Source organism: Syngnathus leptorhynchus, chromosome 19, assembly GCF_054491065.1.
Source record: "Syngnathus leptorhynchus isolate UIUO chromosome 19, UIUO_Slep, whole genome shotgun sequence".
NCBI lineage: Eukaryota > Metazoa > Chordata > Actinopteri > Syngnathiformes > Syngnathidae > Syngnathus > Syngnathus leptorhynchus.
Window position 1 is genome coordinate 4,540,273 of NC_141213.1, and position 15,033 is coordinate 4,555,305.

At 41.5% G+C, this 15,033-nt stretch overlaps 1 protein-coding gene across 3 annotated transcripts in view; it reads right to left on the reverse strand.

Annotated features, from left to right (window-relative positions):
- Positions 1-15,033, reverse strand: part of kcnh2b (potassium voltage-gated channel, subfamily H (eag-related), member 2b) — an 80,486-nt gene that overhangs the window by 65,297 nt on the left and 156 nt on the right. For 2 of the 3 annotated variants that reach the window (XM_085938729.1, XM_085938727.1), the window contains exons 1-2: positions 11,680-12,516; positions 2,998-3,228 (exon numbers count right to left, since the gene is read on the reverse strand). In XM_085938729.1, the coding sequence (XP_085794855.1) occupies positions 2,998-3,228; positions 11,680-11,755 (307 nt within the window). In that variant the 5' untranslated portion in view covers positions 11,756-12,516. Of the gene's footprint in view, positions 1-2,997; positions 3,229-11,679; positions 12,517-13,261; positions 14,896-15,033 lie in introns of those variants that run through there. The other variant, XM_085938728.1, reaches the window with a different exon arrangement.

Here is a 15,033-nt window from a genome sequence, read left to right on the forward strand (position 1 = left end):
GGTCGCTGCTGTGTACCTAACATCAACATTGATACGGCTGTTAGTCTCCAGTAAGCACACAGCAACAGATCGTCAGCCATGCTGTTTTGGAAGGCCAACGCCGTGTTCCGTCTCGGCCGAGCCGTGTCACTTGCGAGTGAACGTGTGAGCATGCCAAGCAGCCTGGCATACCGCATTAGGTGACTAATGAGGCAGACACACAATACAGCGCTAACGCAATCCTATGCGTCATGATAAATTAATTCATAACAAGGAATGTGCATGCGAACACAGAAACAATGCGCTTTATCAAGAGACAGATGATCGCGACTGATGACCACGACGCTGCGAGCTCAAAGTGTTGCAATCCCCTACAGGCAAAAATCTCGATCCCTTTGCACGTTTAGTCACTAATAGAGAAGCATTTTCTTGTTTTTTAATAACATGTCATTGAATCTTGAAAAAAAAAAACTCATTATGTGTTTTGAAAAGGACGCCTCTTTTTCTGACCAAAAACAACCGAATGAAACTTCATGTGTGAGCAAATGATAAAAGTGGCGATTGTGTTTTAGAAACACTCCAGATCCACGGCAGGTGCCAGAGAGTGCCAACCCCATGCCTACCTAAGTACTTTCCTTAACTACTGCTGCTAGGCAATCAAGAGTCCCTCCAGTCATACAGGGCGCCATGTTCCCACTGGGATCTCAGCGTTAACGCCGCACTGTTCATTCAGTACACAGCACAAACATGCCAAACGGAATAGAATGAACAAATTACCAACAGAGTCGCTTGACATTTTCTTTTCGTCACCATCAGCGACTGGAACATCTCATTCATTTTGCGTTAGCGCCCAAGTCTGCTCTTGAATGTATCCTCGTGTTAAAGTCTAAGCCGAAAATGTTCCATGATTTCCGTATCACCATGCCGATTTCTATGTCTGCACTCATAAAAATATCACACCTGATTGCTCAGACTTAGGGAAAGCAATTTCCTTTTCAATTCCACTTGAATGGACTGGTAATATACAGGAAATAATATAAGATACCCAAATTGGAGCAAGGCAATTCTTCTGACACAATCACAATGTGAAGAAAAATATTTATCAGACATTAAATATACATTGACTATATTTACATTTTATCTTCTGATAGTATTCCGGCATGACCACTTTAGAGCGCCTCGTTGTCAGCCCTGAGTGTGTGCGCACAAAATTTCAAGTTCCAATGCAAAAATCAATTCACCTAAGTGCAAGTGGAACCTTGCCTGTGGAGTAATGTCCAACTAGGTCAGTATCCCTTTTGCTTCTAAGCCCCCCACATGCACTTTGAGTGTGTGTGTGCAGGTTTCCTGGAGAGCATGATTGATTAAGCTAGTGAGCAATCGGAGTCGGACAATTGAGCGTGAGAGGGAGAAGGGAGATCTATCATTGTGAAGGCTCACGCCGAAGCTTGGCACTAGATAAATGGGCCCAAACGAGTGTGTGCATGTATGTGTTGGAATCGTGGTCACCTCTGAGTGCACGTCGGGATAGCTTCCCTTTACAACGACGACACAAACACAATCTTTCTTATCAAAGAATGACTATTCAAAATACTACAAAGAAGTCACATCTTTTTACGATGAATGACTTACTACATCTGTGTTGGTCAATTTGTTGTGGTTCGTTGAGGAAGTCACAAATGTTTATAAATATTTGTGATGTTTGACCTTAACGGCATTCATCCGTAGACCTGGATGAAAATTGAAAAGTAGAAGACTAAACATAGGCGAAGAAATGCAAGCACCAGACAAAACAAAGCTAAGAAACAGCGATAACAGAAACAACTCAGCATTTCTCTTCTCGAAAGACTAAAACTGTTACAGTCAACAGTGTCGACGTTAATCTACTGTATATATCCAATGGCCGATATAAGGACATCAGAGGGGGGGAAAAATGTGTTCAGCATTTTCAGAATTTTGATGAGCGGCTTGTTTGTGTTGTCGAGCCTCTGTTCTGATGACTAGAACATAAAACGTGCAGAGAAGAGACAGCTGGTGACTTCTTCCTCTGACCACCAGCGTGCTCAAATGATGTGAAGACGACACTTTCAAACTGTCACTGTTTCTCTCCTTCGCACTTTGCCTGGGCGATTCCACACTTTGCCTGTTATGTTGTTTTCTTGCCTCTTATGTCTTCTTGCCCTCTCGTTTCGCCTCCTTTTTTTCCGAGGCCTTTTATCTTCCCCGCAATTTTCCTCCATCTGTCTCTCCTTTTCGTCCTTCTGCCGCTCGCAGGTGCAAAATGTCGAGCGAAGGCTCAGGGACTTGCCAGCGTGAATACAATGGCGGCAGTTTATTGCCATGGAAGCTGCCTACTGATACCAATACCGGCTTCCTGTTATCTGGTACTGGTCCAGCAGTCATGACTGCAAACATAATTACGCTGTCACCCTTGGAAACCAAACTATGAAGGTTACGTTTCCCCCTGCCTTCTTTTAAGAAGATTTATAGAAAGACAAATTTGGGTCATGTTCATGGTAATTATTGAAAGAAAAAAAATGGAATACAATTGCTTTTTGGAGTTACGTGACTTTGGTGAGAAGCAAGTATGAGAAAAGGCCGATTGAATTCCAATCACTGGCGCGGAGACAGGAAATTAGCATATCAAAACCAAGTAGTCAAGTTTTTCATGCACAACAGCTTGCATACAAAATGAGCCTGCAGATGACAAGTAGTACACCAGATAAACAACCTCATGCATAAAATGGAGGGAGGAGAAAAAAACCTCAAATATTATTTGGTTATTTTCAATTTTATAAACTCTACACAGTCGTTCAAATTTGCTACACTTGGTGAAAACACCATAAGAAGACAGAAAAAAATAAATTGAGGCCTTACTAATTCTTAATATCAAGCACGACACAAAAGGTCAATCTGAATTGTCACATTCAAACCTAAAACATTTTTTTTGCATCCTCACATACAGCTTGTTCAACAAAGACTCAATTTTCAGAAAAAATAAATAATAATAATTCCTACCATCTTTGCGGTAAAGGTTGATCTCCACTTTCCTCTCTTCAGAGCCCAGTAGGGCCTGCGCTATTTGAGCGATGGCCAGACGTTTGGTTTCGGGTCCATACAGAAAGTTACACGTGCACGGCTTCTGCATGATCTCGGCTCGCGAGTAACCGCACATGAGGCAGAAGCCATCGTTGCAGAAGATAATGGCGCAGTTCTCCACTCTTGCATTGGCAATGACGAACTTGCGGCCTAAAGACAAAAAAAAAAGTGGTTATAATGAGATGCAAATACTTTTGCATAAATATTGCTTTTCAATGTATGTCAACCGATCAGCGTAATCAAGCACAGATGAGTCCCTCCTGGTCTCCTTCCTGAAGACAAACTTGACCATAAAGCGCCCTAATGAGCTGCATTTCCTCGAGACTATGATAATAAATGATGAGATTCCAAGAAAGGGGCTGCAAAGGGATATTTAAGATTCAAAGTTTTCCTTTTTTTTTTTTGCTGGACACCCGCAACTGCAAACACATTTTGGCACCACTAACAAGGCCTTATTTCAAGTGAAACATTTCTATTATAAGGACGACAAATTCTTGGAGGCAAAAAAAAAGATTTGTCAGTAGATGATTGCAACTGGCAGAATTCATTAGGGATCATAAATAACTATAATTCAGCGAGAGGTTTATTGTATTGGGGAATATGAGGCCGGCAGGTCATTAAAAGCATCACGGTCTCAATAAAAAAATAAAAATAAAATAAAAAGCAACATTTTGTGTTGTTTGCATTCCATTTTAGATGATCTTCACAAAAGGGAACACTTGTAAATTGGCTTCAAGGATTTGAGGTTCACAGACACACAAAAGTATCAAATATGAAATTGATATTTTGCTATTTTTGCAAACAAAGCTTCATGAAACAATTACATTTTTTACTCCTGGAAATGGTGCTCTTCGTTTAAAGATAAAAACTGGTGCAATAAAATGGTATTGAATTTCCACTTAAAATCACAAATGCCATCGAGAAATATCACAAGTGCTTCACGAAGCTTCATTTGCACATCACTAGCAATTACGGCACTGATCCCAGCTGCCTACGTCTTTCTTTACGAGCATGAACATAGTTTATCAAAGCAGCACATTGTGGATTCAACAGGCCATTCTCACTGGAGACATAAGTGATGGAAAGCCTGTTCACATATTCATGGAAACAGTGAAGATCCGTTGTGTGGTTGCGCTTGATAGCTCGCCTCCATGAATTAGCGGCAGCAGTGGTCCGCCGAGGCCCATAAAACTTGATAGGTTTGTCTTGCTGCAACGAGCACTTGGTAATCCCACGGCAGAAATGCCAGTGTGCGAGCATAGAGTACATTTCACTTTTCTGCCTTTTGACTATGTGCTCTTTAGTCTTTGGCAATGGCCTGGAAGCAAGATGGCTTGTTTCATGCTGTTTAGCTCGTTTCGAGAACGTGATTTGTTTTTGCGCACAGTATGTGTGTGATGACATACGATAGAAAGATGCACATGAGGAGTTTGAATCAATAAGTAGAATGAACCTTGTCAAACAGCATGAAACAAGTCGGAGGTGACAAATGTTAGTCGTGTCTTGCTCTGTGTTTTTTGGTTTTGCATATATGAATGTACGCAGGTCATTTTTCGTTTGTAAGGGATCGTGTTTTGGTTTTGGAAACGGTTGTGAGTCTTTGTCTTCGTCTCTCTCAGTGTCGGCTGCATCTCACGTTTCTTATTTGCAACCCTCAAAGCTCCTCGACGTTGCAAGTCGTTTTCACGCTTGGCCTATATGGCCCTTCTTTAAAAAAATAATAATAATTAAAAAACATGTTTCTCGTGTTCAGACTGAGACAGCACATAACTGAAAGTCACAAGCTTTATAAAAAGTGATGTAAAATATTTATAGTTTACTCCACGCCTCACTCTGAGGATAAGCAAACAAATGATTTTAAATACAATATGCATCGTTCCCATGAAATATTCACAAAGTAAAAGAATTTATCCGAACACACGTTTGCGTTAACATCATCAATGCACAACAATTAGCATTTGTTGTCGAGCCATCTTTGCTATTTGTGACATCACTGGCAGTTCCCACTGGCAGCTTTTTCAGAAATTTCTCTCTCATGAGTTTTGGAAGCCCATAGATGGCTGATAGAAAGAATGATTAAAAACTCGCTGCAGCTCAGGAGGAAAATATTCACACGCACATGTCGAAATGTATCCACGTGTAAATGCACACGTACGGGTACAAACGTTTCAAAGCAGGACTCGCCAACGCAGCCTGAATAATTCACTAAGAGGCAGACTTTGAGGGCTCCTCTGCAGTCTGCCAGTTCGTGCATGTGCGAGCTGCGTGTCTGCGTGCGTGGGTGAGTGTGTATCCGTGAGTGTTGCTGTGTTTGCTTGGAATCTCCCCGAGTACACCGCGTGGGCGGATGAGGAGGGAAGCCCATGTGCTAGAGGCACAAGTCCACACAGCAGCTCTCAGCCTGCTCGGCTCACAGATGGCGGGATAAAGGGAGCGAGAAGAAAGACAAAGGAGAGAAGAATATGAAGAATATTACGCAAGAGGCATAAAGAGAATTAGCACATTTCTGTGTGTGTCACTGTTGCAAACTCCACAACAGGATGAGAAATTGTTTCAGCTCCTGCTTCAAACTAGGCTATTGCCATGGAAACAGAAGATTTCACATTACTGAATTTCCAAACAATGGGCTGTGAGAATATTTTTATCTGGTCGGGGTTGCAAATAAACAGATTTTAGAAAAGCGAGACACGGCATATCATTCGGGACCAAGAGGATAGTGTTTTTGTATAATGCGATATTTGGTAGTGGGTAACAAACACCATTTTGTAGTCTCCATCAAACCATTGAAAAAAAAAAAGCACAGGCGTAGCTAGAAGGGGGCTGCAGGGGCCCTAAATCCCCTCTGAAATATGCGTGATTGGGGTATTTTCAAACATTTTCCAGGATTTTTTTCCCCACATTTTCCTGTCCCCCGAATTTTATCAATGTTTTCTGAGGATTTTTTTTTTTTATGTTTGTTTTATGGAGCCCCTGGGACATCCAAAACCCACCAACAAGTCCTCAAAATCCCAAATAGTTGCTGCAAGACACATCCAATGTCTAGATTAAATTTTTATAATATTTTTTGTAAAATACAACACACATAATTTTAGAGGAGAAAACGTGCAATCAATAAGCGACTTTGCTCAAACGCTGGTTTCTTCCACGCAACATGGCACACAGGCCCAATCCCCCTCTACTGTCATTAACGGTGATAATCCCATAATCACAGCAATCCTTAATGGTCTTGTTCGCTCCAAAGTGTCTCAGGCTACAGTGTGTACAGCATCTCTCTCTCTCTGTCTTAATGAGGTTTTTCCAATTTATGCAAATGAACATTAATCCTAAAGACCCCATGGACTTCTTGAGTCTTTGATTCGGTTAACTGACCTTTTCTGTGCCCCCTTTTTCAAGGTGGCGTAGCAGCCCCAAGAGAATGAAAAGGAATTTCCGAACAGATGGGAGATTCATAAATATATATTTTTTTAACGATACCAGAGAAAGGGCAGCGGGAGGCTGATGAAGAAATGATAAACAAGTAAAAGCTAATCGGTCAGAGAAAAGTACTGGAAATGATGTCGCTGAGGTCAAATATGAACTTCCTGAAACATCTGTCGGCCTCGAAGGTATTTGAAAACAACATTTCACAGGTCTGATCTGCGTAAAAAAAAAAAAAACGACTGCAAAAAGTACCAGTATGTGCGCTACAATGAATCTTTCGTAACAAAGTGCAATTGATGCCTCCCTGCTCAGTTATTATTTTATCCCAGCAGGTAAAGAAAACCTGGCAGAGATGCTTGTGTTTGATGTTTTATGGCTTGGACACATTCTGATAATAGGCGCCCAATTTTATAAGCCCAAAGTCTGGAGGGAGACGCATCACTAGGTGATGTATTTAAAGATCTAAGGAAAACGATCAGAGGGATGACTAAAAAGAAATTGATTATTTTTTTTTTTTTTGCAAAAGCTGGTTTGAGGGGTTTATGTATCTTCCCATAAAGTTCAACTGTCTCTAATGGGGCCACAAATGCTCTCCACTTAATTGAAGAGCAAAAACACAAACTGCAAATTCCTAATGATGCAACAGCAATGCAATCACACAACAAGAGCTAATCGGACTCACTGCATTGACCCACAGAGTGCAGATCAACCTTCTTCTGACATTTGATAGGAAAGGGAAGAAGAATGGACAAGGATATGAAATGAAAATGTCCTCCAATTGTGACGATGAGCACAATTACATCGCAAACGTTCAAATGGAGTGTTGTTGAGCTCCCAGTAGCCATGACAACGAGTGAGCATGGTGAAGATGGGAAGGCTGGAAATTTGTGAAATTCAAGCCGCCAACAAAAGCTGCTAGCTAGAGGTACTCAATTTATTCCCCAGTTTGTGAGTTTAGGAGACACCTCGACATTCTCTCCCTGACAATTTGGGCGATGTGACCGTCGGTGCACACTGGGTTGTTCTGCCATAGTTGGAAGTTTACAATGACAAGGCTAGTCATGTGACCGGAAAAATTATTCTTGTTGATAATGTTTTGGTTTATTTTTTTTGCGACTGATCAATGCAGATATTTTTTGACGGAAATATGCATGCACTCAGCAGCTGTACTTCCACATCTTTTCAAAGAACCGCGAAAAAGCTCCACACCCCACCCCACCCCACCCACCGGTGGGAACATGAAGGCCTCTCGCATTATGCAACTCATTGCCGAGCTCATCAAAGTACAATGGAGCAGCGATGCGTCAAGCTCCAAACACCCCGGCGGACGACCTGCTGTTGTTAGTAAACAACGTTGGTGAATATGACAACGCTGCCATAATATTGTAGCTTAAGATGTTAGCAATTTGTACAAGGGATTAAAAATATGACAACCTTTGATTTGCTAGTATTTTATTTGAATGAATTATTATCCAAAAATAAATAAAAATAAATCAGGTTTCTATCATTCTGCAAGATTTTGTCAATTCCTCATTTCCATTAAACTTATAAATAACTCTTCTGGTCATTTTTTAATTTTTTTATGGTAAGATCCCCCTCCCCCCCCCATTTGAATATAAACGCTGATCATTTATTGGTTAAAGTTAAATCATAGTTTGAGGTTATGTTGTTAGATCTTAGGTGTATAGTGCCGAGAAAGAGAGCGAGACAGTGGGAGGTTGTGTGGGTGGGTGTGTCGAGGGGGTTCAGTTACCATGGCGATGGAAGAGCGTGTGCGTATGTGTGCGCGCGTGTGTGTGTGTGTGTGTGTGTGTGTGCCGAATGGTAACATCCTCAAGGGAGGACAGTGGATTCGAGCATTGTAATTGGCCAACGTCCTTCTCTGAGGAGCATAAGAAATAACAGAAAGCCCCAAAAGGTTGCCGTGGCCTCACATTGAGGTCGCAAATGTTGTTTGTTGTTGTGGTACGAACGTGCAGTCTCACCCTCTACACCAAAACGTTTGGAGAGCTAAAATAAAAATAAAATTAAAAAACGTAGAGGCTGAGTTCACAGTAGAGAGGTGGGTAGTTACTTTTGGAATTAATTGGATGAGTCAGAGTAGTTTGAAGGCAATTCCATCCGACAAGAAGTCCATTTAGAACTTGAGAAATAATTTGAGGACTAATTTTGACATGCCACTGAGTCATTAAATCGAAAGTATTCGTTTTTCTATTTGTCTACTCTGCCCATCAGTTACATCAACTCATGCAACACAGAAACAGTGAGCTCCCCTGACAATATTATTAGATCATATTCGTCTGAATCACGGCTCGGAGCAAACAAAGCAACTGGAATGATCTCAAATATGAATTATGCATCGTCAGTGAATGGCTGAAAATGAATAAACAGCACACCCTCAGGACAAACACTGACATTTCACAATGAGCCCACATGAGACCAAGACACAGTTGAGAAATTTCTAGCCAGACATAAATTCACATTTTGGAAATATAATAAACGAGTTTCCTGACAAGGTCCCACCGTGTTAGACTAAAAGATGCTGAACATAAAAAGTACCAATAAAATATTCAAATGAAAAATTCTGTGAAATTGTACAAAGGCCTTCCTGCAAGTTATGGAACTTTTCATGGAAGCAAACATGACTCTGCCGATTGATTTTCCTCCAGCGGACATGTCGATAAATGCACGGCAAATAGCTTTGACCTCTTGCGCACGTCTGTGTCGAATAATCCGATGAGCGGCTACATCCTGACACTGGACGTGTACCCTTGACCCGTTGGATTCGGATGTGCTTGGATCAGCGTACTGCTGATGATGTCATAGCAATTCTATCATTTTTCACTCCGAGTGACCGAATACTTTTGTCTAAAAGTGTGCAGCGGAATTTCTCCGTCCTTTTGGCCAGCACACGGTACAGTACACTGATGACAACTCTTGTAGTTTTCTCTCCTTAATCATCTTTCTCCAAGGTTGACCATTAAGCATCGGCGGTGAGCGATCCCAGGACATCATTTCAAAAGCACTACGCCACAGCGGAAATAAATTAGGCTGCCATGTTCGTCGGAGCGTGGAGATTGCTTTTCTCTCCAGACTCATTCCCACCTGCGATGGTTTCCATCACCAAAACGCCTTCTGATTGTCGCCTGGATAAAGTTGATAAAGAGCCATCAAAGGAGGCAATTCTTTGTCGGTTGTCTTCATTCGGGTCGCGGGTAACCGGAGCCCATCCCCGGCTGACTTTCAGGTGAGTGGCGGGATACACCTCGGACTGATGGCCGATTCATCGAAATGCAAATCTCACTCGATTCAAAATGATGCCAAGAGTATTGATTTAGCCTAAAATGCATCCTGGGGAGAACAGACAGCTTACACAACGATGATCGAACAACACATGCTGTCTATTAACTCAAGTTTCTTTTTAAAGAAAGTCACAAGTTACATTTTTTTTTCTGTACAATTGCTCGGATTGTTTTAAGTAGTCATGTTGTCGACTCATGTTACAAGGCAAAATTTTCCATTAAGCCTGAGTTAAAAAATAAAGGGGTGACAAAGTTTGATATTGACATTTTTAAGTTGGGCGATTCAAGTTGAAATTATTCCTATTTAAAATTTGGCGAATGTAAAAATTGGCTTTCTCGTGTTTTCAACAAAGAGATTAGTTTTAAAGCCAACCCATTAATCAACAGCTAATCGATTATCAAACAAATCACTGATAAAATAACCCAACCAGTTCCAAATCTCATTTTTTTCTTTAAAACAGGACTATGGCCGAACAACAACAAAAAAAAAAACTCCGCCCCTATCTAAATTTCCAGAACCATCTTAAGAGAAGCTTCACTGGAGGAATCAAAGCAGAACAACAGCATCTTCTGGATCCGGTGGGGCACTGACATCCGACCCCAAATGCAAGAGCAGTTGCTTATCTACTATCAACACTTAAGTGCAAATGTTTTGGCATGGAATCAGCAAATAAAAAGGCATCCACTAAACTGCCTCTTCTCCATCCACCACTTGATTAAACCACAGCCATTGGGTGGGGATCTCCATCGCCATTAGCATGCTTTGGAAGGCAAACTTAAAGACCTGCTCCGACCGCAGGAGAATTCTTGGGGGGGGAATGAGTCACGGAGACATTTGGAAAGCACTCATGCGTGCTTATGGACCTCTCAGTTGCACAATTTTGCTCCTCATAAATAATCATCCTCCCCGGTAATGAAGGTGCAGCAACCTGCCGCTCGCTTGAACAGATGTAAATCTGTGATGAAGACATGTTGGGCAATGACGTGTGTCGGAAAGCGAGAGCTTCACACCATGAAAAAGGAGAAATGTCGAGGACTCACTTTCAAGGTCTGCTATTCCTTCACCTTGTGTACGACTCTGCTTTGTAACCAACCTTGGTGAACTTTCTGTACAATTTTAGTGAGTCGTGCAATTAAGCTGGCAACCTGAGCTGATCCAACAAACCAGCACCCTCCTCTTCATCGTGCCCTGGGGTGAATTTCCAGAGAAACGGTGCCATTGTTCACCGCCCGGGTTCGTTTGAAGTCTGCTCACGCATTCACGTTGGGAAAACATGAATGATATGCATCAAAGGTCCAGGAAGGGGGTGTGAGGAACTGGGTACTGCCTGCTTACACATTTTGCACAACAGACACCTTCTAGCTCCACGCCCAAAGACACAATGAAACCTTTCGAGGATTAAAAAGAAAAATTATATCATTTTTTTGGTTGAATAAACACATTTGCTTATTCGATTTTCCACCCCACAATAATGTAGCTTCTTCATGCCAAAGTTATCTCATGAGCGAGGACAAAAAACATATAAGTACGTAGATGTCAATACCTTGCCATATGATTCTGAATATTACTATTTTGACCCCCCCACACACAAAAAGTGCACAAAAATACTTCATTTTAGTAGCGTGGACAAGTAGGGCACACATTTGCCTCAAGTATCTTGAACTGGAGATCGTAGCAAATAAATGCTCAATCAGCTTTTTTTTTTTGTGCTGTTCTACATTTGTTCGTCACAACATCCCTAATTGTACACACAATGAAAGTACATGAAAGTACACAAATGTGCACACTTTCACAATGATATGGCAAGCAGCTTGTTGCCTTCATTCAGAAATAGCAAATCTTATTATGGGGTTATTTATGATTAGAATTTGAACTTACTTTGACTGTCGAATTTCCTGATGATGGTGTCCAGGAAGGTGTTCTGCGGAGCCACATGCCCTCTCCGGACCGGCATCTTCGATGCGGTGGCCCCAGGACTTTATCAAGACTTTGCCTGACTTTAGAAAGTGAAGGAGATGCTGACAGCTCGATCCAAATCGGGGATGCAAGTTGCCCCGAGTTTTTTTTTTTTTTTCCCCCACTGGTACTGAAAGTTGTCCTTCCTATGACGCGCAACTAATTGTGAGGCGTTCACAGCCTCTCGCTTGCAAGATGAGGGGAGCGACGGTGTCTGGTTCTTTCCCCCTTTTGGAGGTGTTGGTAGTGATGGAGAGGGAGGAGGGTGGTTGTCAGGTGATATATCCTCCTCTCAGTGGAGCTCAGCCACAATAGTCCTCTCATGGCGCACGACAGCACGCTCCTGTGAGGCGAACTGGGGGAGCGCGGCTGCGAGCGTCGCGGTGCTTGGAGCCAAGGAAGGCTGTTGCCTTTGTTTCCCTGCTCATTCCAGTTCTTCTTAAAATATGCAAATATAGTTAGGAAAAAAAAATCTAGAACGTCCACCTTGATGAGTATTTTGGAGGTGCTTTGTGTTGCTGTTCTCCTCCTCGTCTTGCTCTTCCTCCTTCGCTGTGCGCTTTTTTTGCTGGATGACTTCAGCTCCGACGGCTCTGGCTGCGCCTCGTTAACCCTTTGTGCCGCAACCACTCCGCTTTCTGTTGATTTGAAATGTTCAAAGCTATCCCGACTACCTCCAATACAAAAACAAATAAAACAAATATATACATTGTGGCAGAATTAGTGTTTTAAATTCCATGCACAAACCCAAGCACTCGTTTAATTGGAGACTTAAATGTAATAATTAGATGCAGGCTTGCGGCAACTAGTTAATTAAAATAAAAAAAAATATCTGGCCGATAAAAATGTCTCGCCAAAAACGTCAATCACAGCAATATAACACATAGGACACATGATTTTTTGTTTTTGTTTTATTAGGCATATGTATCATTCAGCTCGCATGTGCCTATTGGTCACAATACAACATTAGCATTGAATTGCAATCCTACTTTTGAGCGGCACTAATGCTCACATAAAAAAATACTTCAACTTCCAAAGATTTAATCTTTTTTTCATGTTTTGGGTGTGCTGTGTAGTTGCTCCAAACATATATTGTGCAAGGCATCCAACTTCTAGAATGATCCTCAAGGGAAATATATCTTACTCCTTCTATGGCAAAAATTCTCATGAGAAGAAATACCAACCAAACCGATTTGAAGCATTTATGAGGCTGTTGGTGTCAAATAAATGCGCTTGCATTGTGTTCCACTGCAGGTCAAACCTCGTACTGATTTGATACTGCGCGTGTTATTTTTTCCAAACACCAACTATTTGAGATATGGTAACTAAGTCCTTTTTTTTTTTTCACTTTCAACCACTCATAATGTGCAATTATTTCATATGATACAATTAGAGGCTTGCATAAGTCTTTGACGCGCCACACAAGGACATGATGCGATAAAAACGGAAATCCATGAGAATAACAATATGTTAAAAGTTAAGAACGATAATAAAGTCAACGTACCGCTTCCATCTGCAATGGGTTAGAAATGTCAGCTCGGTGCCATTTTGACCGTCTACATATTTTGAAAAACTAGATCCCTCATTTTTTTTTTCCAATGCTTTCTCTATGATGCAACACATCAAAGATAGCACAAAAAAAAGTCCTCGTATGGTATTACCTCACAGGCTCGTGTACGTCATAGCAAGGGGCTCCCCTTACGTCACACAGGAGTTGCTGCCTTCAAAGGCTGTCGGAAATTATAATACTAAGTCTATCACTTTACTGGAGCAAGTAGAAGTACTGTGTGGACAATAGGATTAAAAGACCACGCTTTTTACTCATGCAAAATTGTCAAAGAAATAAACACAGCAGTAGTTGCAAATATTAACTTTGTTACCTGTTCCTCTAAATTTAATTTGACCCCTAAACTTTTGAATGCCCTGTTTCATCTGGAAAGAAGAAAAAACTGATTCAAGTCATTGAAGAATTGGACATGCATTGATAAAGTTTACATGAGTTTTTTTTTTTTCCATTTTAAATACCTGAATGGATCAAATCGCCAATCACCAAAAACACAATGAAAATACTATTGGAGATGACCACATATAGTTCAACCTGCTTGTCCTTCACTGGCTTTATTGCCACCCGAAACCTCCGCTCATCCAATTCTCACCTTCTCCATGTCCCCAACACCAAGCTGCGTACCATGGGCGACCGGGCCTTCTGCCATGCAGCCCCCACACTGTGGAACTCCCTCCCCGACCACCTAAGAGCACCCCAATCCACTGACTCTTTCAAAACCGGACTTAAAACTCACCTCTTCAATTTGGCATTTCTGTAATTCCTGTTTTTATATCCTGGTTGTCGTCCAGTTGTTTTATACTTGTCCTTGCTTTTTATTCTTGTTTTTACTTGCCATGTAGCACTTTGAGATTCCTCCGAATATAAAGTGCGTTATAAATATAATTTATTATTATTATTATTATTATTTATTGGATCTTAACAGTATTGTGTAAAAAATGTACATCAGGGTAGAATTCATTTTTTCCAGACCGCAGCAACCGAGGCGTTTCCCCGCTTCATTCTGAGGCTTTCTCCTTAAATCCATTAGAGCGGGATGTGTCACGAGCAGATCGAGTATAAAACGGACTTGTTTTCAGTTGCGTCAGCGACAGGCCCCTTAAGCAACGTTGCTACTCACAGCACGGCATTGATCAAAATGACCCGCAATCACAAATGCGTTCATTTTTTTCCACTGATCACTGTTTTAATGATTGGTAAGAGGTGATGAATTGCAGCCCTGCGGTTGGATGAGGCCCGAGGAGCCATTTGTCAAAATGTGACATTTTAGTATGAATTAAAAATGCATCAGTTCCCACTCCTATTACACACTGGAGTATTCACTACATTAGCTGAGAGTCAGAAGAGGCGGGTTGACCAGCCTTCCATCTTCAACACCCTTATTTAGTCAGGACGTGAGAGCAGGGGGGAGGAGTAAAGGATAGAGGGGTGAAGAGGATGGGAGAGAAAAAAAAAGTGGTATATCTCTTGTTGTGGATCGCTTTTTCACTCAAGACAAAAACGAGTGTGCAGTGAATACCACACAAGCACCTTATCGCAGCTCAGCAGACCTTTCCTGTTCAATTTTAATCCCCCTGTGAAAATCATATCAATTTATATACAATTACAAACAGTATGTGTAAAAATGACTTAGGTTTATCTTAACTGCATCTTGAATTTGTTTGATTTTGGAACTATAAACCATTCTGGGAAGAACACCCCAAGAGCATCTC